General features: G+C 37.8%; 2 protein-coding genes across 2 annotated transcripts in view; one reads left to right on the plus strand and one right to left on the minus strand.

Annotated features, from left to right (window-relative positions):
• LOC106881211 (cullin-3) overlaps positions 1–27,756 on the minus strand; it is a 129,185-nt gene that overhangs the window by 71,817 nt on the left and 29,612 nt on the right. Inside the window, exons 5-9 of the mRNA XM_089366686.1 lie at positions 27,168–27,216; positions 12,877–13,025; positions 10,021–10,197; positions 6,820–6,990; positions 1,950–2,057 (exon numbers count right to left, since the gene is read on the minus strand). Of these exons, the coding sequence (XP_089222812.1) occupies positions 1,950–2,057; positions 6,820–6,990; positions 10,021–10,197; positions 12,877–13,025; positions 27,168–27,216 (654 nt within the window). The remainder of the gene's footprint in view (positions 1–1,949; positions 2,058–6,819; positions 6,991–10,020; positions 10,198–12,876; positions 13,026–27,167; positions 27,217–27,756) is intronic.
• Positions 25,703–26,779, plus strand: LOC149131807 (histone-lysine N-methyltransferase SETMAR-like). Its single transcript, XM_089366687.1, has one exon. The coding sequence runs from the start codon at positions 25,703–25,705 to the stop codon at positions 26,303–26,305; it is 603 nt and encodes a 200-aa protein (XP_089222813.1). The 3' UTR covers positions 26,306–26,779.

A 27,756-nucleotide genomic window follows, 5' to 3' on the forward strand; every position in this document is an offset into this window, starting at 1 on the left:
AACTGGAGCGCACGGGTTGGGAGGTTGATCGGCAGAGGTGATCAGGTTACACATGCCAGCCCTTTGAAAACACCACCACCATCATCTAACACCTCTTTGCCCATGGGTTAGGAACTCTTCCAGCAAGGAAAATAGAATGACCAAAAGGGCTCCCGATTCTCTGTGTCAGAAGCAGTTATGTTCAGATCACAACTAAGTCTTAAGTATATATATATATATATATATATATATATGAGAACACGGATGTTACATGAGTAAAACGTTAATGTTCGAAACTGTAGCAGTCCATAGATAATTCTTTATTCTGTATATTTCTCATTTTGTCCTGTTCTGGCGTTTTGCGAAATTTTTCTGGAGAACATTACTTTTCTTTGTGGTTGGGTTGTTGATGACCTCTTTCTAGCATATTGGATGTCCACCTAGTGGTCATCCTTTATACACGTGTAATACAATTTTTTCTGAATTTTCTGATTTTTTAATATGCTAGGCCACTTGGTTTTAAATTGAATTAATATTCAATTTACCACCCTATCTATATAAATATATATATATATATATGGGCAACATACACACACACATGCAGGTACACCAATTGCATACATATTTTTGGTACGCATACATGTTCGTATGTGTGTGTTGCTCGTATATCAACAAAACACTTTTTTCCTTGATGGAATAAACCCCCAAAAAACAAGAAGTCTAAAAAATGTGAGCGTCGCTAGAAGGGGACTTAGCTCCTGTTTTTTTGTAAACAATCAAAGCTTTCTCCGACTGGAAAATTGTTAAAAGTTATGGTTGAAATCTATTCTTACAGCTATGCGTGGGTGCCTCAGAGAAAAAGTTGACGAAAATGCAGATAGGGTCATGACGAATGTCCTCCTAAAATTGGAGCAATATGCGTGCTAATTTGTGGACGTGCATAAATTATATTCACGTACACTCACACATCTTGGCTTTTATAGATATGGATATATATCATAATTCTTTTCCTCGCTGTTAGTAACTTAGCAATGTATGTTACATTCTGCCTGTTTGTCACCACTCATAGTTGGATCAAGCTACCACATGAGTTAGTCATATCTCTCCAGATCATTATTAGAGAGTTGTTTAACTTAAAGGAAAAATTGTACTTTGTAAGTTACTGCATTTGTGAATCACAAGTTTGCTCATGTGTTCCTGGCTAACAGTTTGTATATCACAAGTTCTGTCTTTAGCACATTCATATTTCTTTTCCAATTATATACATATACGTATATGATATTCTTTTATAAACAAATATACACATTCATTTATACTCCGTATATAATTGGAAAATAAATATGAATATGCTAAAGCCAGAACTTGTGATATATAATCTGTTAGCCAGGAACACATGAGCAAACTTGCGATTATTGTATTAATATTTAATAAAGCAAATCAATTGTTGCTTGATCCACTCTGATCATAAACAGCTGTTAATGACAGGTATATCTGAACAGAAATTGATCCAACTGCACATGAAACTTCATAAATAATTTTTCACCAAAAATCTGTAAGTAATGTATGCACCAGAAAGTATTGTTGCATTTTATATGTTGCTCTGCATTGAATAATGCTTTCAGTGTAATCTATTTCATAGAAAAGGGAATTATTTTTTAAATATAAAATTGTTGTAGATGATGCTTTCTCTGCGGAATATCCACAGGTTGAGTTAGTTTTAATATAGTTTTTCTACACACTCTGATTTGTATTAAAAGAGGTGTGAAAACCATCACCCCAGTTACACATACTCTCATACACTAGCTTACCTACAATACATCAATACATGTGATATATGTAGTTGGGTAGACTCTCATTTTACTAATCAATGCACAGAAAAATAAATGGAGTAATTACTAAAGCTAGTGATGGAAACCACCTCCCAAATGCTTAAACAAGAAAACATGCCAAACTATCAATATTTTACTTACACCTGACTGTTGCAAAAAACTTTTAAATTCTTCCATTGTACTGTTAGAGACTGTCATATCTTTAAACATTCCTTCTAATTTAGAAGTGAACTGGCAACCACATTCCGTCTGAAATAAAACAATGATATTAAATGCACAATGTGATGTGGCAGATAACCAAGAAAAATTTTATACAAGGTGTAGATGGTTTCATTCACAATTTTCAATTGCTAATTTTACACATTTTTTTTACTTTCATTGTCTGTCTTTCTCTTAAAAACAGTAATCATTTTTGCTTTATTTTCTTTTTGCAGAATAATTCACTATGGAAAAGTTTAACCCCCCCCCCCCCCCCCATTTGTGGTATAGGCATGAAGTCCTCCTTGGAATCAGCACCAGAAGGACAAACAAGATTTCAGACTTCTTCAAAATCAGCAGAAGGATGGTGGAAAAGGTCAAAAAGGGACTGAAAGATTCAGAATTCGACTATGAGGCTACAGAGAGGAAAACCTATGACTGATGATGTGACACCATCACAACACCAGAATTCGTTGCTGAAATCCAGGAGGTCATCAACAATGATCTTAGCAAGTTGACACATGCCATTGCAGAGGAGAAAGGTGTGGATGAAAAGCTCATCAGGATGGTGGTACATGAGGACATTTGTTACTTTTTATACAAGATGAGCAAGCAGCAATTTCTGTCCAAGGTGATGCAGGGAAAGCGACTCAAGCACACCAAAAATCTAATCAACAAGTTAAATCACTCACTGGAGCGAAACATACTGTTGTTCTTCTCCAACAAAAAGAATTTCTACCAAGACCAGAACTCTACCAACTCCCAGAACAACATGTGGCTTGCTGTCTCACCCAAGGACATGCTCAGTCATGCAGACGAAATTTCCAATAACAATCATGGTCTTTGGACTGAACACCAAAGGCTGTGTTCTGAGCGAGGTGGTGAAGCCCTGGACTGACTGGTGAGCTGCAGGGAGGCAATACATGTGGCAACAAGACTCTGTACATTGCCACACCAGCAGGAAGACTCAGGCCTGGCTGTAGTAGAATTTCTTTGATCACACAACACCAAATATTTGGCCTCCCAACTTGCATGACTGCAACCTCCTTGATTTCTTTTTGTGAGGTGCAGTGGAATGTAACACCAATGAATCCAGCTGCAACATGAAAATGGACTGAGGGGCAGAATTACCAGAGCTATCAGGGGACTAAAGCAAGAAGCAGTGACGAAGGCCTGTGGCTGGTTCCAACGTCACCTAGAGGCTCTCATCAAATGAGATTGACAGAACATGTCATGCAGACAAACACACAAAGTGTGAAGAATCATCATCATCATTTAATGTTCGTTGTCCATGCTGGGTTTGACTAGAACTGGCAAGCGGCACCAGACTCCAGTCTGATTTGGCATGGTTTCTACAGCTGGATGCCCTTCCTAACACCAACCACTTTATAGCATGTGCTGGGTGCTTTTATGGATGTTGCATGGGTGCTTTTTTGTGGCACCACCACAAGTGCTCTACACCACCAGAAGGATCGGTCTTAACACACCTGCTGTGGAGTATGGGTTTTCTTTAGTATAGCAAGATGCCAGGCATCTCAGTCCTTTGTCATCTCACCTGAAAGGTTCAGCATCCTGAGGTCATCCTTCAGTACTTCATCCCATGTCTTTCTGGGTCTCCCACTTCCATATGTTCCATCCACTTTAAGAGATTGGCACTTCTTTATGGAGCTGTCAGCATCCATAAAGGCCACATGATCAAACCAGTGCAGTCTTCTTTCTTGTACACAGCAACCAATTTCTCTTATGCCTAACTCCTCTCTCAATGCACTAGCGCTCTGTCGAATATGTACACTTACATTACACATCCAGTGGAGCATACTAGCTTCATTCCTTTCTAACCTTAGCATTCAGGGCCCACATCTCACGATACCATGTAGAATTGCTGTCCGTATACATGCATCATATAATCTTTCTTTCACTTGTAGAGAGAAATCTTTTGTGGCCAACAGCGGTAACAGCTCTCTGCATTTCCTGCATCCTGCTCTTATTCTAGCTATCACACTCTCCGTACATCCTCCCCCACAGCTAGTTTGGTCCCCTAGGTAGCAGAAATTATCTATGACCTCTAATGAGTGACCAAGACATTTCAGAGAATCAATTTCCCGGGTCTCTCTAAAGGTTTTATGGATCCTGTGCATCTTCCACACACAAAAACTATCTTCTCTTACAACCTTCCTATTAACCCACTGTACATCTTGTGTGCCCATAGCTTACACCGTATCTAGTTCCTGCCTACATCTTTCTTACAAATTGAACAAGGCCACCTACTCAAAGGGGGTAGGTTTTTGTCAGTTTTCTTGCTTACTGGGACCTTAGTCTTTGCTAAGTTAGTCTTAAGGTCCTTAGATTCCAGGTTTTGCTTCCACATTTTGAATTTTTCATCTAGTGTTAATATGGAATCTGCTACAAGAGTAAGATCATCAGCATATAGCAGTTCCCAGGGTCTGCTAGTCTTGAATTCCTCTGTTATAGCCTGGAGGACAATGAACTAAGGACTAAGCCTTGATGAATCCCTACTTGTACTCCAAATTCTTCGCTGTACTCATGGTTAACTCTCACCTTAATGAAAGCATCTTTGTACATGGCCTGTACAGCTTTCACCAGCTACTCATCTATCCCTAACCTCATCAGAGCCCACCATATCTCTATTGAAGGCTTTCTCTAAATCAATGAATGCCAGGTTTAATGGTCTATTCTTGGTTAAGTACTTCTCTTGTTGTTGCCTGACTATGAAAATAGCATCAGTAGCACTTCTTCCCCAGACAAAGCCAAACTGCATTTCATCTAGCCTAAAATATATCTCAAAAAATAAAAACACCAGTAATTTTTTCTGAGCAGTTATCATGCAAATGAATACTATCTGCATCATGTAGAAGCAATTTCCAAGGTTACTTTTCGAAATTTCTGTTCAACCATCAGAATATTGAACAAATGCTTTCAGTGAGAAAACAAAATCCTGGATTGCCTCTTTGTAATGTTAGGCAGCTGAGTTGTCAATCCTGTATTCTTCTACTAAATTTTCCCTCTCTTAACTGCAATAATTAACATAAGATCAACCCTTTTCTAGCATATTTCTGTTGAAATACTCTGCCTTTGTTTCAATTAATTTTGAAAATAATGAAGAATTTAGTGAAATAATCTTTTGTCATGATTAAGCTGGGGTTTGGAATAAATTAACCAGAAATTTTGATGGAAGGTTTTAATTTAAATTAATTTAAAACAAGAAATTTCTATCACAGAACCAGGAATGGTAGGTTGGTATTAATCCTTTAGCATTCAGATTACGGTCAAATGTAATGCTTATTTGTTCACATTATTTTGAATTAATCATGCATTATCTTGTAGCCTTGAGATTTTGATGATGAGATTGTTTATTTTTAGAATGATATTGTAGTGTAGGTGTGAAAGGCTGGATCTGGCCAGTTTCAACATAAAACAGACAGAATGCTTGGGCCAGATATGATTGGTTTGAATACTAAAGGGTTAAAAAGTATCCTTTGCTTTTAACTGTTTAATTACTAGTTAACAAAAGTTGACTTTTATTCAAGGAGACTACTTTAGTGAAAGCAGTGACAGCTAAACCTATGAATGACATAGATATTTGAGAAAAAAAATGTTTGGCCTTTGAAAGCCTCTTCTCCTAAGACCTCTAAGAATTGCTTTTCTATTGCATGTCCTGCTTATTATCTCCCAATCACCTCCCCCTTTTTAATTTTACTTTACCATACTGCTTTACTGTACTCTACTGACTAGGGATTTCACTGCACCTATTTGAACGCACAAACACTCCACCTCACTCTCATTCTATTCCTTATCACTCTAGCTCTCCTGTCCCTCCTGAGGCATATGCTTAAGTGACCTCATCAGATATGCTTGTTCTATATATGCTCTACCTATACTCCCACTTAGGCTGATTGGAAAAGTACAGGCAGACATCCATCATTCACCCTTAACATTTATCCACCTCTTATTCATCATGCTCTCGTCCTTCCTATCTTCTTAAGTGCTGGTGCTGTGATAAAATACACCTATTGTACTATATTATGTGTGGAGTTGAGAGGACTCAAATTTGTCGAAAACATGACAATCTACCTAGTGCTGCTGCCATGAAAAGATGTACCCAGTACAATGGTTGGTGTTAGAAAAGGTATCCAGCTGCCGAAACCAAACTAAATATGAAACTCATGAGCAAGATGTAGTCTTCAGACCTATCTAATCCATGCCAGCAAGTTAAGTGCAAAATAAAATGTTACTTAACAAAAATTTTATTGCATATTTTCCCCATGCTTTCTTGTGACTGGAAACATTTTATATCCATTGAAAATAATCAGCATATATTGAGCTACTACTGAACTTTGAGATGGTGTAAAAAAAAAAAAAAAATGCTGAACCCTTTAACATTTAAACCAGCCATATCCGGCCAAAATATTCTACCTGTTCAAAGTTAAAACTGACCAAATCCAACCTCTTACACCTACCCTACAATGTCATTCTAAATATATACAATCACATCATCACAATATTGAAGCTATGGGATAGTGCCCAATAAATTCAAAACAACGTAAATAAATAAGCAATAGACTGGACAAAGAAATCCAAATGCTAAAGGGTTTAAGTGTTAAAATAATTTCAACAGATCCCAAACCCTTTTTTATCTGCTTAAAACCCAGAAATCAGCAAAATACATCTAGCTAAAGGGAAAGTGTAATAAATCTAAATGTCAGTAAAATCCAGAGTTAAAAGAAAAAGAAAATCTGAGAATGTAATAAACTAAATGAAATATATGAAGTAAAAATAAAGTAGAATTATTTACCTTCAGTTTGGAGATCATATTTTTTTCTGAATCATCAGAGACACTTTTATTTAGCAGCAATCGCTTTGCTAAATGTTGTTTATAATATCTTTCAAATACATCTTTCTCTTGTAAGAACCGGAAGAGGACCATGCTTTTATCAAGTACGTTTTCTATTTCTTGTTCAGACATCTAAAATTATAACATTTTTAATGAGGTAATATATTAGAGAATTTTAAAATCTAATATAGTAATCATTTCTGTTTATTTAACAAAAACTCATCAGTAAAAGAGTGGATTTGGTAAAGGATCATTTTGATATAAGCAAGCAGGAGAGAAAACAATTAGAAGTGTCCATGTTACTGTTGCAATGGTATTTATCCACTCTCTTAGGAGTTTTGCTGTTTTATCAAAATCAATTTCTAATAAAATTGATAAGTAGGTTGAAGAAGGTTTGAACTAAAAGTACAAAGCAAACATGATTTAAAGTTATTATAATGTTCAGTGCAAGGCTTTTTTTTTCTTATATACTTCTGATGCTTTAAGTTGTTTAAACCAAAATTCCTCAAAGCATTTTATATTTTTTTTTTACACCACATGATTAACTCATGAAACCATTTAATTTAGTTATACAGTGTGAGAGAAAGTTCTTACTGTGCTTAATCTGAATATAAAAATAATGTCTTCATCTCATTGTTGTGAACCCTCCAGCCTTCATCAGGTGTCTATCATGTTTGGTAACCTTCTTGGGATTTCAAACTGAACTTTATAAAATTCATGGATATTGATTGTTCTCATTCTGTTATGCATACCAAGGAAATTCTATTATTAGTTATTCTCTTATTTATGTAGTTTGCTTATTCTGACTGAATTAGAGCATATATTATTTGACTGAACCAGGGATTAAACATGTGCCAAATTAAACTACTACAATTAACACGTATCGGGGAAAAGCACCACTGATGCTATATTTCTGGTAAGACAGCTGCAGGAGAAATACCTAGCCAAAGATAAGCCTCTCTACCTGGCTTTCGTTGACATGAAAAAGCCTTTGACAGGGTCCCATGATCACTTATCTGGTGGTCAATGAGGAAACTAGGGATAGATGAATGATTAGTGAGAGCTGTGCATGACAGGGATGCTGTCAGTAAGGTGAGGGTTGGCAACGAATAGTGAAGAATTCCGGGTAGAGGTAGGGGTCCACCAAGGTTCAGTCCTCAGCCCTCTCCTATTTATCATAGTCCTCCAGGCAATAGCAGAGGAATTCAAGACAGGATGCCCCTGGGAGCTCCTCTATGCTGATGACCTTGCACTAATTGCTGAGTCACTATCAGAACTAGAGGAGAAGTTTCAGGTGTGGAAGCAAGGACTAGAATCGAAGGGCCTTAGAGTCAACCTAGTTAAAACCAAAGTCCTAATAAATAGGAAGGTAGACAAAACACAAACCCCTTCAGGTAGATGGCCCTAACTCGATTGTAGAAAATGTGTAGGTAGAAACTCTATAAGATGTACCCAGTGTAAGCTATGGACACATAAGAGGCGGAGCAATATCAAAGGAAGGCTAACTAGGAAGTTTGTTTTTGTATGTGGCAGATGTTCAGCAGCAATAAACACTGAAAATGTGCAGGAAACAACTTCTGTCACATTCCAGGGAGAAAAACTAGCTGTAGTTGATAGCTTCCGTTATCTAGGTGACCAAGTTAGTAGTGCAGGAGGGTGCGCTGAAAGTGTAGCTGCTAGAATAAGAATAGCCTGGGCAAAGTTCAGAGAGCTCCTACCTTTGGAAATATGCTGTGCTTGAGAAGACCCGGCAGGCTAAGTGAGACCATAACCTGTGGCCCATCCGGTGTAACCAGCCCATTTAGGCGTACCTTTCTTTCATTGGACACTAAACTATGCTTGTGAAGACCTGTTGAGGCAAGTGAAATTGGAATCGAATTCAATGACAGCACCGCATGACTGGCATCCGTGCTAGTGGAACACTAAGAACACCATCCAAGTGTGATCGTGACCAGGGCCGCTGCGTGGTCCCCGTGCTGTTGGCACGTAAAAAGTACCATTCGAGTGTGATCGTTACCAGTGTCGCCTTACTGGCACTTGTGCCAGTGGTACATGGAAAACACCATTTGAGCGTGGCTGTTGCCAGTACCGCCTGACTGGCCCTCATGCTGGTGGCATGTAAAAGCACCCACTACACTCTCGGAGTGCTTAGCGTTAGGAAGGGCATCCAGCTGTAGAAACTCTGCCAAATCAGATTGGAGCCTGGTGCAGCCATCTGGCTCACTAGTCCCCAGTCAAACCATCCAACCTATGCCAGCATGGAAAGCAGACTTTAAACGATGATGATGATGATTCAATATATCCAACTGTTGTAAGATAATTATGTGGAAGTAGAAATATGAAGCTTTAAACCCAACTTTCATTTTATTTATTTTTTTATGGATGTAGGTTTAATGCTTTCTTAATAAAGGATTTCCCTATAGTAGCCATCTCCATGCTAAGCCATCAGTTGTTCCAATGTTGTTATTGACTTTCTTTCCATTCTCCTCACAAATGATTGACCATGTCTAATTTTTCTGTTTCCCCATGGAAGAAACTGTATGTATATCGTAGCCTACTTTAATGTTAATTCAACTATATACCATGTAAAGTGGTCTTTCTTTATCAAGATCTGTAACAGCTTTCTTTCAGTTATCCAGGTTAGATCTTTAACTTGTAACTATAGTCCCCAACAATGACTTAGTTCAGTCCCTGGATCAATCAAACAATAAATATTCTTATTCAACTGGAAGCAAGCAACATCATAAGTAAGGATATAACTAATAACAGAATATGCCAGGCATGGACACTGGAATGTATTGTAAGAGGTAATAAAAAAGTTGGTGCAGAAATGGCATTAAGCTGCAAAACACTACTTCAGAAAAACATTCTGAAGTAGTGTTTTGCAGCATGGAGAAGTGACATTTAAAAAAGAAAAAAAAAAAAAAAAAGGTTATAATAATGTTAGATTTAATAAAGGATTCAATTTGAAATTCTAGAAATGTTATCAAATATGACAGGCACCTGAAGAAGGCAGGAAGATACAACAGCTAAAACACTGTAACTGCAACAACTGAGATAATCATTCCTAATCTCAGAAATTCAGATAAAATTTAATATGAATAAGAAACAAATAAATACTGGTAACTCCTATTTATATCTAATTGTTAAAAATTAACATACCCCTTTAACACCTTTTTTCAATTTATCATCAATAAACAGAGAGAGATATTCAGGAGATCTTGTATTCAAATTAATGAAATATTCAAAATCTCCAGATATAACTTGTTTAAACTGTTTGTCGTCATTGAAAGACTCGTGCAGAAAGTGATCAAATCTATCCTTAAGGTCCAAGAGGCTCTGAAACAGGAAAAAGAATCATAACTAAAAAAAAATATTATATAATGATTTACATATGCCTCTATTTAAAAAAAAACAAAATGACAATGTATACAGTAGGTCCCACATCGTGGGACTTATATGGAAGTTGGTAAAGTGCTCCAGTAACGTTTTAACTAGTGGTGACAGCCACATTGGTCGACGTTCAGTCACTAGTTTATCTTTCACCGTTTTTTTTTTTTTTGTGGCAGTACTTAGTCTTAATAATGAAAATGTGACAAGATTTTAGATAACATGTTTTACAACTATATAACTGCATTGAAGCACATCCAAGCTCTAAAATTAGAGATTGTATAAAAATTCCTTATAGGTGTTCTCAATAGCAAATAAATTTATTTGGCATTTACATGAAATGAGAAATTTCCTTAGAATGAGTCAGTGAAAACCATCACAGATTAATTAAAGCCTGGCATTTGGCATTCTTGTTACTTCCAATGTATTTCAGAATTATTTCTGAATTCCTTCTTAGGTACTTGCAACAGTGTTAAATCTTCACAGTTAGCACACCCATTTTCTTGTATGCAGACAATTGCACTTGGACAGAATCTTCTAAAACAACTCCAGCCTTTTAGATATTCTTACAAAGGTTGCATAAATACTTTTTGGCTATACCAAAATTTTTAAAAACTAGTACATAAAATTATTGATTTGACTATGAAAATCAAGTTTCAAGAGAACGCAGGGCACAACTCCTGACACAACCTGTGGGACTATAAAAAAAAGCCCTGAAAATTTCTTATTAAACTCGTTGACTACACCCATGAAAATAACTTGTATGAATCTCATAAGCCAACCTTAGTTCCCTTAGCAAACACCTGATTACAGAGGGTGCATCTCTGCCAAATGCCTTCAATAGGTTGTCAAATGCTAGGCACAGGATTCACCATTGGCTTCTCACTAGAAAGACAGTGTCAGTAGTAGTTCTTCCTGGCACAAAGCCAAACTTCCTAATCTACTGCGCTTAACTTTTTCTCTAACTTTCATAATCTGGTTCAAAATTTTGATGTCTCTGCAACTACATCTCTTGTGTATCTTTTTTGCCCTTATGACAGTTGCTGCTGATGTTGCTACACCAGTGATTGAATGATACCTTACTGTACTACCCGACTGACTATGCAAGTGACTAGCATGTGCATTATTTTGTCAATTATTTTAATAATCTCAGTGGCTTTTCGTAAAGAACTAGTTGCTAGCATATCCTTAATTGCACTTAATTTCTTTCAATTTGAATAGCTAGTTCTTCTGTTAGGTCTACTTTGGAAAGATATTCTCTCTAGCATTCTCTCCATTTGACAATCTCTTGAAATAGCATTTCCATACCTCTTTCTTTTTGATACCAGTGTGCCATTTCATTTACTCTTCTCAATGTCTTGATCTCTCTGATATACTGCCTTGCAATCTGGAACACCTTATGCTGCAGAACGTTCACAAACCTCTTGCTTTTTGCTTTTCCCCTTGTAAAGAACACCTAACATCTCACTTCTATTTTAGTTACCCCACCACTTGGTCTTTCTAAAACTATCTCTTAATTGCCATGACTATCTATAGTACTAGCCCACCATAATGTTATTTGCATCTGGTTGGAGTCTTTCTCTAAAACTAGACATGGCCTGTAGTCCATAGTGGATTGTCTCAGAGGAACTTTCAGCTGTCCTCTACATTATAAGAGTTCATATATTCACTCCCTTATTATATGCATTAACTAATACTTATCTGAATCTACAACCATTTGATGGCATTTTAAGCTCTCATATCATCCTTCTCAAACTGAGTGTGTCTTTGAACCCATCTGATTCATAATTTGAAGTCACTAATTAATCTATGTTGAATGGCACATTCTTCACTAAAGAAAGAAAAAAATGAGGTCTATTTGGTTTGTGTGATCTGATTGATAGGTGATCAGATGGCTGGTTAGTTTTGCAAACTGTTAAGTCATTAATATCAGAGAACTCCAGGAGCTCTAATCTCTCCTCATTTCTTCAATCATAGCCCTCATGCACACCATACAATTCAACCTGATATTGCCCAACATATTCGTTCAAGTTATCAGCCATGATAAAGCTGTTGTCATTTGTTATGGAGATAGTATGCAGAAGGGCTTCACAACAGTGATCCTTCTATTTACCTGTTGGTCCAAATTGCAGTACACATGCAGAGATACCCTTGTCGTGTTCGGGACTTGTCTAAGATTTATTATTCTACTATACTTTGATGACCTCAATTACTTTAGTCAGTTCTCCTACTCTACACTGTCACTATTACCCATCTAGAACAATTTGTACCTGTGCTCCTTGCTCATCAGGAGTCTGGCTAAGCAACACTTCATCTTAATCCTTGAACACAGTACACATTTATTTGCCACTGCTCTTGCATATCTACAATCACTCTGAACTTCACCATAGTAATTTTGAAAAATAGTCATTGTAATTTAAATTATTAAACCCTTTCACAAGCCACAGAGCTTTTGTAGAATTAAGTGGATAAGACACAGATCTGTTACTGATAGAACATTAGTCTACTACAAGTAGTTCCTTGTCCAAATACATCATCTTCATAAAATTTATTACTGATAATCTATATCCAAAAATATTTAACAATATTTTAATTGAAAATAGAAACACATAAAAGTATAATACATACTTGAATATAGGATATTGCGTTTTTCCCATCTTCCCCTTCTTCTGAGACAAGTGCTTTGCCTTGTTCTCTCAAATAGGCACTGCTACAATCACACATTGTTTTCAAACCCTCTGGAACTCTTATAAATAGTTTATACATACAGGCCAAATCTACAAAACAAAGATTAACATTTTATATAATACTTAAATATAATGGAAAGATAACAGACTTTACTGTTGATTAGTAAGCTAACAGCTGAAAGTGAAAAGACAGAATAATTCTATAAGTGTTGAAAAGGTAAGAAAATGTTTTATAAAAATTTAATTATGATATATAAAACACTTAAATGGAAATGGTTTGGAAAAATAAGGGAACTGGTCAAAGCATGTTATGGATATAAGGTATATGGCATCTAATCAGAACTGTTTGTGAAATTCCAGATTTTTCAGTTGTTTCTTAAATTGACTGCAATAAAAGTTGTATTTAATAATAAGATCATAACTGAAGTTACCCATTTTAATATAATTATGAGGAATTACAAAGAATATGCCAATATTCAATCATCATCATCATTTTTTAACGCCCGCTTTCCATGCTAGCATGGATTGGACAATTTGACTGAGGACCGGCGAACCAGATGGCTACACCAGGCTCCAATCTGATTTGGCAGAGTTTCTACAGCTGGATGCCCTTCCTAACACCAACCACTCTGAGAGTATAGTGGGTGCTTTTATGTGCCACCGGCACGAAGGCCAGTTAGGAGGTACTGGTAACGGCCAGGCTGAAAATGGTGTATTTTACGTGCCACCTGCACAGGAGCCAGTCCAGCGGCACTGGCAACGACCTTGCTCGAATGTTTTTTCACGTGCCAGTGAGACGACGCTGGTAACGATCATGCTCAAATGGTGCTATTTACGTGCCAATGGCAAGGAAGCCAGACAGCTGCTCTGGCAATGATTACGCTTGGACGGTGCTCTTAGCGCTCCACTGGTACAGGTGCCATCACGATTTCGATTTCACTTGCCCCAACAGGTCTTTGCAAGCACAGTTTAGTGTCCAAAGAAGGAGAGGTTGGTATGGGCTCCAATTCGATTTCACTTGCCTCAACAGGTCTTCGCAAGCAGAGTTTAGTGTCCAATGAAGGAAAGGCACGCATAAGTGGGCTGGCTACACCCCTGGCAGAGGCCTCAGATTATGGTCTCACTTGGCTTGCCGGGTCTTCTCACGCACAGCATATTTCCAATGGTCTCGGTCACAAGTCATTGCCTCGGTAAGGCCTAATGTTCGAAGGTCGTGCTTCACCACCTCATCCCAGGTCTTCCTGGGTCTACCTGTTCCCTCGACTTTTTCACACAGCTATCCTGATCCATTCTCACCACATGACCATACAAGCGCAATCGTCTCTCTTGCAAACCACAACTGATACTTCATAGGTTCAACTTCTCTCTCAAGGTACTTAACACTCTGTCAAGTATGCACACTGACATTACACATCCATCGGAGCATATTGGCGTCATTCCTTGCGAGCTTATGCATGTCCCCAGCAGTCACGGCCAATGTTTCACTGCCATGTAGCATGGTTGTTAATACACATGCGACATAGTCTGCCTTTTACTCTGAGTGAGAGTCCCTTTGCCACCAGCAGAGGTAAGAGCTCTCTGAACTTTGCCAAGGCTATTTTTATTCTAGCAGCTACACTTTCAGCGCACCCTCCTCCACTACTAACTTGGTCACCTAGATAACGGAAGCTATCAACTACAGCTAGTTTTTCTCCCTGGAATGTGACAGAAGTTGTTTCCAGCACATTTTTAGTGTTTATTGCTGCTGAACATCTGCCACATACAAGAACTAACTTCCTAGTTAGCTTTCCTTTGATATTGCTCCACCTCTTATGTGTCCATAGCTTACACTGGGTACATCTTATAGAGTTTCTACCTACACATTTTCTACAATCGAGTTAGGGCCATCTACCTGAAGGGGTTTGTGTTTTGTCTACCTTCCTATTTATTAGGACTTTGGTTTTAACTAGGTTGACTCTAAGGCCCTTCGATTCTAGTCCTTGCTTCCACACCTGAAACTTCTCTAGTTCTGATAGTGACTCAGCAATTAGTGCAAGGTCATCAGCATAGAGGAGCTCCCAGGGGCATCCTGTCTTGAATTCCTCTGTTATTGCCTGGAGGACTGAACCTTGGTGGAACCCTACCTCTACCCAGAATTCTTCACTGTACTCGTTGCCAACCCTCACCTCACAGACAGCATCTCTGTACATAGCTCGCATAGCTCTCACTAACCATTCTTCTATCCCTAGTTTCCTCATTGACCACCAGATAAGGGATCGGGGGACCCTGTCAAAGGCTTTCTCCATGTCAAAGAAAGCCAGGTAGAGAGGTTTATCTTTGGCTAGGTATTTCTCCTGCAGCTGTCTTACTAGAAATATAGCATCAGTGGTGCTTTTACCTGGCACGAACCCAAACTGCATCTCATCTAAACTGACTCTCTCCCTAACTAGTTCGGCTATGACTCTCTCTGTGACTTTCATTACCTGATCCAACAACTTGATACCTCTGTAATTATTTGTATCTAAAGTGTCACCTTTACCTTTGTAGCAGTTGACTATGGTGCTGCTACACCAGTCATTGGGTACGACTCCTTCGTGCATCACCTGGTTAAGAATACGGGTGACTAGGCTATAGCCAACACTGCCAGATATTTTGAGCATCTCTGCAGTGATTCCTGATGGGCCGGGGGCTTTCCCTGTCTTCATACTCTTAATTGCTTTATCTACCATGGTACTGTCAACTCGGATAGCTGGTCCCTCTGTTCGATCGACATTCGGCAGACTATCTTTCTCCCATTCATTCTCTTTATTGAGCAATCTTTTGTAGTGGCATCTCCAAACCTCTTTCTTTGCAGCCTCGTTTAGTGCAAGTGTACCATCATCCATGCGAACACATTTCTCTCCTGCGACATCACGATTCTCTCTCACACATTGTCTTGCAACACGAAATACCTCAAGAATTTGGTCCTCATGGCACAGAACATTGGCAAATTTTTTCTTATCTGCTTCCCCTCTGGTTAAATAAACCTGTCACATAGCTTCCCTTCTGGCAGTCTGATACAATTTCTTGCTACCACCATTCTTCCAGTCCTTCAAAGCCTGTTTCTTTTGTCTAATAACCCTGTCAACAACATAGTTCCATCACCATGTTATTTTGGATTGAGAGGTGACTTTGCACCGTCCACAGATCTGGTCAGTGGCCCTCAGCAGGTTGTCCCGTAGAAACCTCCAGTTGTCTTCTACATTGTGTGAAGCTATATCCCCTTCTATTTCCTCAAAGGCTTTGAATAATAGGTCTCTAAATCTCTGTCTATTCGCAGGATCTTTAAGCTTCCAGACCCTTCTCCTCCATGTTGGTCGTCTTCTGGGCAACCACTTAGCCCTGATCCTGAAGTCACTAACTACCAGTCTATGTTATGGGGTACATTCTTTGCCTGGGAAGGTTTTTGCATTTATAAGCAGCCATCTTTCCCTTTTCCTGGCGAGGATGTAGTCAATTTAGCTAGTGTGTCTGCCAGAACGGTAGGTGACTGGCAGGTTTCCTGAAGTTAGTATTGCAGACCATAAGGTCATTTGCATCACAGAACTCCAGCAGCCTGGTTCCCTCCTCATTGCGGGAACTAAAACCATAGCCTTCATGTACGCCATGGAAGTCCCCTGAATGTTGTCCAACATGTCCATTGAAGTCACCAGCCACAAAGAGAAGGTCCCAGTCATTAGTCAACGAGGTAGTCTGCAAGAGGGTGTCATCTAACTGTAAAAATGTCTGGCAACTTACATTTTTAGCTGAACCATTAAAAACTGTGAGAGAGACGTGTATGTTATACCAAATTAAAATAAAGGTATAGACAAACAGCTTTGTTTATATTTTATTTAAATTTGGAGAGTTTTAAAAACAGAACTTTAGAAATAAAAGTATCTCATTTTGAATTGCTTTTACATTTTACTTATCTGTATTATTTTCCTTGTGGATACAAGAAGTTTTAATTTTATAAGCAAAATGTAAATAAAGTCAATCGAGTCATACACACTGTTACTGCTCTTTTCATTAAAATAATTATTGTTCATCTTTCAATATTTAAAAAATAAAGCTTGTTCCACTACTCAGTGTATTCTTTCCAAATAGAAATAAATTGAAATGTTTTGTCATCAGATGTCTCATAAATAGACAATGAAAATAAAATTGAAGCATCTTCCAGACTAAGCCATCAAATAGCTTTTGCTAGAGAAATGCATATTAATGGATACTGTTTCATAATAAAGATGCAGGAGATAGGAAGTTAGTTTCATCTGAAATTCTTAGAGCTAAGCAGTTAACAGAAACCATTCACGTATATTCCACTATACTTTTCATACAAAAATCTAAAACTCCCAACTGAACTCAGCTAGAACACATTAGGCACTTACTCCAACACTTTACACTTTCTTTATAGCTCAACAAATTCTATAGTGATAAGTTTGTCCTGGATATAACTTCAAACTACATCTGGTAGTGGGGTCCTGGTTCAGGAATTCCAGGGTTTTGAAGAATGTGGAACCACCCTCAGCCACTATTGTTCTCAGGTCTACTAAGACTCCAAGCAGTAGTAACTATCAGGGCCCCAGCTATAGGTTAATTAGCGTGTTATGGAAGAAATTCCAAGCACAAACCCTCACCGCTTTGTGTGTGCCTCAACAGTAAATCAAGAAGTGGAGACTTTCAAGCAGTTTAGTGCTTTCTTTGACACCCTTCTGGCAACTCCAGAGTAAGTGGCTCTCTCCAGTCCTGTAAAGGGATTCACCTAGGAAGGCCACTCAAAAGTAAAATGTACAACTTACTGGTCACTGCAGCTGTCTTAGCCCACTGAACTATTGTGGTCTGACCTTCAAGTCTAAAGAGTGGGATTGGATTGCATAGACTCGCACTTAATTGCCAATACATATTTTCATCACTAACAAAGACCTTGCAAACAACACTTTCATAAATGACCAATCAAATCTACCTTCCACCTTAAAGAAAAGGTCATGTTAGATCATGGAGTCCTCTATATGCCCCTTAAAGGACAGAAAGATCATGGCTGGAATGCTTTTGATCATAGAGCTGCTCAATCAGGGTTGATCTGGAGTAAAACAGCAGAAACCCAAACTGCCTCCACAAGCCATTTGTCATCAATTAACTTCCTCAATGCACACTGAACAATATAGGATTGAATGCTAGTAACTTCTCTATAACAATTGCAAAATGGAATCATAACTACAAATTTAGTATCTAGGATTATAAATATTGATACGACTCCAATGATTTTGTATCAAATTTGTTATAACTACCAATTTCATAATTAAAGTTGTTAATTTAAGGTCTGTAATTGTATACATTGGGTCAACCCATAAATAATATTGTTTTTCAATTGCATGAACTAAAAGTTGAAGGGGAACAGGATAAACTACTTGCAACAACTTGCTATAAAAGCATATTCTTAGTGCAAGTTTTGAAGAGTGCAGTTTGATTTTAACAGCTATTTTTTTCAAAGCTATAATGCAAGTGACAAAGGGAGCATATTTGGCATATTTTGCTTTACGAGTTCAATAAAGACAACAACGCAACAGAAAGTGCAAAGAATATTAATGCAGTATATGCAGATTGAACAATAACCATAAGCCAATATTAACAGTGGTTCCAGAAATTCCGGGCTGGAAACTACAGCTGAGAAGACGAGCCTCATCATGGAAGATCTGTAGAGCTCAATGAGGACGTCCTGCAAACCCTAGTGGAACAAATTCCCATCATAACTGTTGAGAAACTAAGAGAGAAGCTTGGAGTTGGTCATTCAACCATTCATCAACACCTGCGTGCCATCGGAAAAGTCAGAAAATTGGGTCAATGGGTGCTCTTCTTTGCTGTCATGTCTCACCAGTTAACCTTTTTTGGACCAAATAGTGATGAGAAATGGGTTCTCTATAAAAATATCAAGCACTGAAGACAGTGAGTAGGGAAAGGAGAGACACTGGCACCTCAGGCTAAAGAAGGTCTTCACTCACGTAATGGTGGGATATGAAAGGTTTAGTCCATTTTGAACTTTTAAACTCAAACTAAATGATAACAAAGGAGATCTACTGCAAGCAGCTTGAACAGCTTAAGTCAGCACTAGAAGAAAAATGACCTTCTTTGGTTTCAAGAGGAAAGATGTTCTTCCATCAGGATAATGCTCAGCCACATATAGCAAGGATGACATTCCAAAGGCTGGAGCAGTTTGAATGGGAACTGATTCCCCTACCCACAATATTTGCCAGACATTGCCCCATCTGATTATCATTTATTCTGCAGTCTTCAAAATCATTTGGATGGAAAAAATATGAATTCTGTAGAGGAGGTCAGAACAGTACTGGAGTATTATTTTTTTGTCACAGACAAGTGAATTTTGAAAGAGGGCCTTGCAAGTCTACCAGATAGCTGGAAGAGCATTGTAGAAAATGAAGGAGAGTATATTTTAGATTAAAAAAGAACTTTCTTTATCTTAATTTTGAAAAATAAAAGAAGTATAAAAAAAAACACATTATTTATTGGATGACCCAATACTATATGTGAACATATAGGTGCAGAAAAAGGTAGAGAAAATAGTATCTGATCATCAAAGTTGAGATAAAATAGTGTTTTGTGAAGCTGAAAAATTGTTACTCCAAGATCCATGTAACTGATCATCAGACAGAAGTGACCTTTGGAGTAATACAATAATTGTAAATAAATCAAATTCATCACCTCATGATTGTAAGCCCAATGCTCAAAACATTGAGACATATGCCTTCACTATATATATATAAACACAGGCAAGGCTGTATGGTACGAGGCTTGGTTCTCAACTACATGGTTCCAATTTCAGTCCCACCGTGTGGCATCTTGGGCAAGTGTCTTCTACTACAGCCTCAGGTTAACTAAAGCCTTGTGAGAGGATTTTATGGACAGAAAGTGAAAGAAGCCTGGCATGTATGTGCATGTCTGTGTTTGTCCCTTGCCACTGCTTGACAACCAGTGTTGGTGTGTTTATGTCCCCATAACTTGGTGGCTTGGCAAAAGAGACTGATAGAATAAGAGCCAGGCTTTAAAAAGACAAAAGTACTAAGGTCAATTCATTCAGCTAAAAATTCTTCAAGGTGGTGTCCCAGCGTAGCTGCAGTGTAATGACAAACAAGTAAAAGATATACTGTCAACTTGTTTTGCCTACCTTTTGCATTCAAATTACTCTGTCAAACAAATTGTTTTGAAATAAGCATGCATTATCTCATAGGTTTTAGATTTCAATGATGTGATAGTCTATTTTTAGACTGGCATTGTAAGATAGGTGTGAAAGGCAGTATCTGGCCAGTTTAAATATAAACTGGAGAATATTTGGGCCTGATATGGTCAATTTAAATGCTAATGGGTTAAACTCCAAAACAGTTCTTGCTTGGAATTTTTCTTTAACAACAGATATTACTATTTTCTTAAACCAATGAAGAGTATTTAGTTTTATTCAATTTTGACAGGTTTTAATGCTTATATTAGTTTTTGTAAACAGTCACTTGCAATTTCCCAATAGATTCTATTAATTTTGAAATGTTGCAATCTCTGCCCAATCACAATCAGCTTTAAATGTTTATTTGACAATTTACCAACTTAGGTTCCCTGCATCATAAAAACCACCCATTGTACTGTACTAAAAGTTCACTTTGAAGTTTTCAGCTTCATTAAAATACTAAATACACATTTAATACTACATATTTGTATAGACAAATAATAATTAGCACATTCAACTTAAATTAGATGTGTTGTTTAGATCAGTGCTACTCAAAGTGGTGGTCTGCAGCAAGTTTCCAGAAAAGAAAGAAACATTATAAAATGCTTATGTAGCATTGTATTATTTGTTCCGAAATAAATATAAGATAAAAAAAAATTGTCAACTTTTATTATATTCATTATATATATTGTTTCCAGTATAAATTAATATTACCGGTCCCTGGCACATTGGAAAAAATAACTGCTGATACACCACATCACATAGTTTGAGAAGCACTGGTTTAGATCACCTTGAACTGCTGGTAATGTCCAAAGATGCTATCTCATGCTGACCGTCATCTGGTCACACTGCTTGCATAGATTTCTATGACTCTCTTTCACCATTCAATTCTATTGTTTATCATATTTGACAAGTCAGAGGGATTGCAGTTTATGTCATCATAAATCTGCTTGATATCAGTTTTGGCTAAGGGGCTTCAGCTCCAGATTTTTTCCCCTGAGTCTACTTCTGAAACCCTTTCCCAGGGTGGGTACTGCCACAAGATAGCAAAAGTTTAAAACCAGAATTTGTCTTCTCTTAGACAAACTGCCTTCCTATGCTGCAGAATTCCATCTACCCAAGCACTGGTTTTAAGGCACCAGATTGAGCCTTTACCTCTTCTTCTGTCAGTACAAACAGTTCCTCCAAATTAAAAGGTTAAGTGACATGAGAAAGCCAAGAGTTGGACTTGATTGTCAGAGATTGTTTGAAATAGCATGAAAAGCATATCTAAGCAGCGGTAGCTTATTCTTACAAACACTCCTTAAATTGTGTATACACATGCTACCTATCTCTATATGCATAAATGTACACACATACGCACACACAAATGTGTTGCCAACCTTAAGAGTTCCTGTTAGGAAGAGCATCAAACAAGGTGACACTATCTCTTCAATGCTCTTCACTGTATCTCTTGAAATGATATTCAGAGACACTAACTGGAAAAGTAATATAAAAAATGGCAAGGTACTAGCATCCCACTGATTTGCAGATGACATCATGCTCTCCACAGAAATCTCATGCTGAGATATGAATGTCAAGTAAGAGTGGGAGGGTGTTTGCCTCAAAGATATGCTTAACCCCTTCGTTACTATATTTATTTTGAGATGCTCTGGTTTCTTTCAATTATTTTAAATATAACAAAGTATTTAGTAAAATAACTTTGTTATCATTAAGCTAGTGTTAGGAACTTAAATTGTGACTATGGTTAGGTGGAATATTTCAATTCAAAACTTATGAAAACAAGACATTTGTACTACAGGGCCATAGCTAGTTTTGGCCGGGTTGATAACGAAAGGGTTAAAGTAGAACTGGACAAGATCTTGTATGTCAACCTCCTCAATGGTACTGTAATGCCTGCACTCATATGCATGACATGGGATACTACAAAGAAGGAAAACATTAACTGGTTATGACACAAGAGAGTCATGGAAAGATCCATACAAGGAATGTCATTGTAGGAGCATGCTCAAAATGAAGTAATTTGAGAAGAAAGTGGAGGGAATGATGTGATCATGAAATCCCAAAAGAACAAATTCTGTTGGGTTCACAAACAATAAGTGGGCTTGTGCAGTTGTAACATAGTATGCAAGAAATCAAAAGAGGTCACCAAAATGATGGGAAGATGACAGTCAAACAATCTAGACCTAAATAGAAGAACATTGTGACCAGCAATGTATAGGGACATCTGATAGTCTGACAGAAAATATATTTGTAACACACACATATATACTTACATACTACATCTTTATATTATAGACATATCCATGAGAAAGAATGAGATAGAAGAAGAGTGACTGATACAAAGAAAGAGAAAAACATAAGGAGAGGAGGTGAAATTTTTGAGAGGGCGACAACTTTGGTAAACAAATGACAATATCATTTTTGACAATTATGTAATATTATTTGGTTATTGTAAACAAATTCATTAAATTTGGGCATTTATTTTAACAGAACTGCATGTGTATGTATCCATACATACTCTCCGTGCTGGTATGAGTCAGACAGTTTGACTGGAACCGGTAAGCTAGAGGGCTGCACAGGTTCTAGTTTGATTTGGCATTGTTTCTATAGCAGGATGCCCTTCCTAACACCAACCACTCATAGAGTGTAATGGGTTCTTTTTACGTGCCACCAGCACAGGTGCCATTTACACAATACCAGCAACAGACATGACTATGATTTCAGGGGTGCCATTTACATGACACTAGCAATGGCCATGACTACCATTCACTTGGCTTCACAAGTCTTCTCAAGGTCTTGGTCACTTGTCATCACCTACATTAGGACCAGTATTCAAAGATCGTGCTTCACCACCTTATCCCATGTCTTCCTAGGTCTACTTCCACAGGTTCCCTCCACTGTTAGAGATCAGCACTTCTTCACACAGCTGTCCTTGTCCATACGCATCACATGACCATAGCAGTGCAGTCATCTCTCTTGCACACTACATTTGATGCCTCTTATGCCCAGTTTTTCCCTCAAGACACTTACACTTTGTCGTACATGCACAGTGATATTGTACATCCAGTGAAGCATACTGGTTTCATTTCTTTCAAACTTTTCCCATGTCCTCTGTGACCTGTTTGCACACAGGCATCATAGTCTGCTTTTCATTCTGAGGGAAAGGCCCTTTGTTACCAACAGAGGTAGATGTTCTCTGAACTTCGCCCAGCCTCTTCTTAGTCTAGCAGCTATGCTCTCAGAGCATCCACTCCACAGCTGACTTGGTCACCTAAATAAAGGAAGCTATCAGCTACCTCTAGCATTTGATGGGGTTTATTTTCTGTACATTTCTAGTGTTTATTGTACCTGTACATCTGCCACACACAAAGACCATCTTCCCTCTTAACCTTCCTCTGATATTGCTACATCTCTTATGTGTCCATAGCTTGCACTGGGTACATCTTATGGAATTTCTACCTACACCTTTACAGATCAAGCAGGGCCATCAACCTGAAGGGATTTATGATTTGTCTGAAAATGTAAGACTTTATGAATGTTGTCCTTTTTTCAAAGTGTTCTATGTACATGTTATGTGTATGTGTGTGCATGTATGTAGGTGGACGCTGTTATCCGGGGTATGGCTACTGTTGCATGCAGGTGAGATCTGAGAGTTAGGAGAGGATCAAAGAGGACAAACTACTCCAAAGGGCTCACATGCTCTCCCTACTATCAGCAGTACTGCTGTATCCAGATACCTCATGTACCCAGTTACTAACTCAGTCAAGCAGGGCCATGTACTTGCACCTACACTGTTCAGCATGATGATGACAAAACCAGCATTAAGATCAGATTCTGGACTGATGGCAGAGGACACAGTTTATGACTTTCTGTTCAAAGGCAACTGCACTCAACACTGCCACAGAGGCCCAGATGCATCAGAACATGAACTTTTCTACTGCTTGTAACAAATTTTGGCTGCACAATCTGTACTCAGAAGACAGAGGTCATGTACCAATCCAGCCCTGCAGAAGCTGTGTATGGATCCAGATATCACTGTTGAAAGGGAAACCCTGAAGGTTGTTCATAAGTTCAAGTACCTCAGCAGCACACTTTCCAAGATTGTGAACATTGATGAAGTTGACACACGCATTGCCAAGGGAAGCTCAGCATTTGAGTGGCTATGTGAGTCAGTGAGGGAGAAGAGAGGCATTAGGCTGGCCACCAAGTTGAAGGTGTACCAAGCGGTTGTATGGTCTATGCTATTGCTTGTGAGACTTTCACAGTTTAAGAACGCCATGCCAAAAAGCTAAACTGCTTCCACATAAATTGCCTAAGAAAGCTGTTAAAAACAACCAGGCAAGAAAAGGTTCCAGACAAGGCTCAAGCTGATCTGCCAAGCATCTACACCACTGCTGAAGAAAATTCAAATCAGGTGGGCAGACCACCTTGTTTGAATGCCAGACACATGACTACTCAAGAGACAGTTTTATAGTGAATTGGCAGAAGGCAAACACACACAAGTAGACAGAAAGTGCTTCAAGGTTACAAGGTTACACCCAAAGCCTCACTGAAGAGCTTTGAGACCTGGGAAACACAAACAAGACCACCCTGCCTGGCAAATCTGCACCAGCAGAAGTACCACCTCCTACAAACAGAACAGGATTGCAGGGGTACAAATATAGCATGAACTGCGCAAGTCTAGAGCCAACTCCTCACCTTCAGTCCCAGACATGTGGCAGAGCCTTCCAAGCATGCATAAAACTGATCAGTCACAGCTGGACACACTGTGACCTGTCGTCTTCTCTTATGTAATGTCCTTGGTCATGACAGATGAACTAATAATGACGTATGCATGTGAAAGTGTGTCAACATTATGAATGACTTGTATTTGTCTCTAAAAGCTGCATGTATGTCTTTTGTGTATGTTCTCTGTGTGTTAGTACAATAACAAACAAAATTTTTCAGTTTAGAAGCTTCCATGGGTCAGATTTGCTTGAAATCTTTTCAGGTACAAAAACTTATATCCAAGAGTACATAGGAAAAAAACATATTATATCTACAATGTCTAAAATTAAGAAACACACATACAGCATTTGAATTTTAGTGTTATATAGATTGTTTCTACCAATGGACAGACTCTTGTGGCACACCATGCACAAATTAGCAAGTTTTTGTTTCTTTGCTTTACTTTTTTTTGTAATGCATAAACTTGAAAGATAACTCTAAATTTTCATATTATTAAGATAAAATTATAAACAAATGTGATAGATACTTGATACCTTATCCTTTTTAACACTGCTTAAAAATGTTAATATTGAAGTAAACATATTGTTTGGAAAAAAAATATAACTTTAAAATTTAGGTTGTAACAATTTACGAGGGGTGTCTGAAAAGTTTTGAGCCTAACCTAGAAACAGGACTGCTAGATAGCTGAAACAATTTTTTCTGGTAAGTACAGTCTTTTCAGAGTATTCTTGCTCATTTTCATGATTCTGATATTTAAATTTTTTTTGTTGCAGATTTTGAATAAACAAGTGTCGAAGTTACAAGGAAAATGGAGAAAACTGAGTATCGTGCTGTCATGAAGTACCTTCATTTGAAAGGCATGACTCCATCAGAAATCCATGAAGATATGGTGAGAACCTTAACAGACAATGCTCCTTCATATGCAACAATCAAACACTGGGTAAATGAATTCCAGCGTGGCAGGGAGAGTGTGGAATATGATCCAAGACCAGAGAGACATTCAACTGCAACCACCAAGGATAACCATGACCTTGCTCTTGGTATGATAATGCAAGATCGCCAAATATCATATTGTCAGATAGCTGAGAGACTGGGCATTTCAACTGAAAGGGCAGACAACATTGTGACAAAAGAACTTGGGTTCTCAAAGGTTTCTGTAAAGTGGGTCCCTCACCTTCTGACTTCTGAACAGAAGCGTACTAGGTGCACTTTGTCCACGAGCAATCTGGAACTGTTTGAAGTCGATGAAGAGAATTTTCTTGCTCATTTCATTACTATAGACAAAAGTTGGGTTCATCACTACCAGCCTGAAACCAAAGAACAATTAAAGCAGTGGAAGCACACATCTCCTTCCTCAAAGAAGGCCAGGGTCATTCCTTCAGCTGGCAAGGTCATGGCGTCATTTTTTTAGGATTCACAAGATGTCTTGCTGATCGATTACCTTGAAAAGGGTCACACCGTGACAGGGCTGTATTATTCTCAGCTACTGAAACGCCTCCGAGAAGCAATCAAAGAAAAGAGGCCGGGAATGCTCACCAGAGGAGTCCTTTTTCATCACGACAATGCTCCAGCCCACACCTCAGTGGTTGCCATGGCAACAATTCGTGATTGTGGATATGAACTTGTTCCCCATCCGCCTTATTCGCCAGACTTAGCCCCCTTTGACTTTCATCTATTCCCAAAAATGAAAAAAGCCCTGGCTGGTCGCCATTTTGCCAGTGACAATGACGTCATAGACGCTGTAGGAAGTTTCTTGGAGTCTCAAACAAAAAAGTTCCTCTACGCCGGAATAATGGCACTTCAGCACCGCTGGACAAAGTGTTCAGCCATTAAGGGGGACTATGTTGAAAAATAAATCATCAGAAGTCTTGTACTATGTTTTGTTTTTTTGAAGCTCAAGACTTTTCATACACCCCTCGTAAGAATAAAAAATTTGTAGCAATTATATTTCTGATTTATGAAATAAACCATCTTATATACAAAATTCAAATACTAAGCACAAGAATATTTTGAAATTCCTTACATTTTGTCATAAATAGCTATCTGCATCAAATCCTGATCATATCTGTTTAGGGCAGCTAGTAATGAATGCCAGTATATGACAAAATGCAAAAAGAAAGAAAAAGTGGCTAGCATTGAACTTAGATAAGCAGTTGACAACTGTTCCAAGAAGACATGCAAGTTATTTATGCACTTGTGGTATTATGGAAATAAATTAGAAGCCAACTTCTTTTAAACGAAGGGCAAAACCATCATAAAGTAAATTGACTTACCATCAGTTTTATTATTTTTTAACATGTGCACAACACCAGAATTTTCCATCTTAAAAATATAAATCAATTTAAAATCAATAAATCTTGGAAATAGAAATCTTGTAAAATATTAAGTATTTAAATATTTTCATACTTTATTTTACTATAACCCTTAGGTATCATTGAAATTTTCTTACCTGTTATAACAAGCAGTTTTCTCTTACAAATAATTCCTAGCAATTTTGATAATATTAATGTAGATCATTAAATTTCAAATTATAGCTTAGACATACAGTATCAGAAAATGTTTGGTCTCTGCTTTCATAAATAAATAGTATATAATGAATTAGGCTTTTGTGTATAGAAAATCTGCATGGCTTTAGTCACTCTTTATGAGCTTAAACTAAAATAGTCATATTTTTTGTATTTACATGTTGGGCACACATTTTAATTTACCTCAATAAAAACTTCTAATACTGCTTTTGCTATTTTTATGCTATTAAATTTTTTTTTTTTTCCCATATTAAAATGTATTTTTTCTATGTTTCACATCCTAATCCATTCTAGCAACCAAAAATATGATTTATCAATTTTGATATCGTGTAGTTTT

Source organism: Octopus bimaculoides, chromosome 19, assembly GCF_046866305.1.
Source record: "Octopus bimaculoides isolate indiv1 chromosome 19, ASM4686630v1, whole genome shotgun sequence".
Taxonomy (NCBI): Eukaryota; Metazoa; Mollusca; class Cephalopoda; order Octopoda; family Octopodidae; genus Octopus; species Octopus bimaculoides.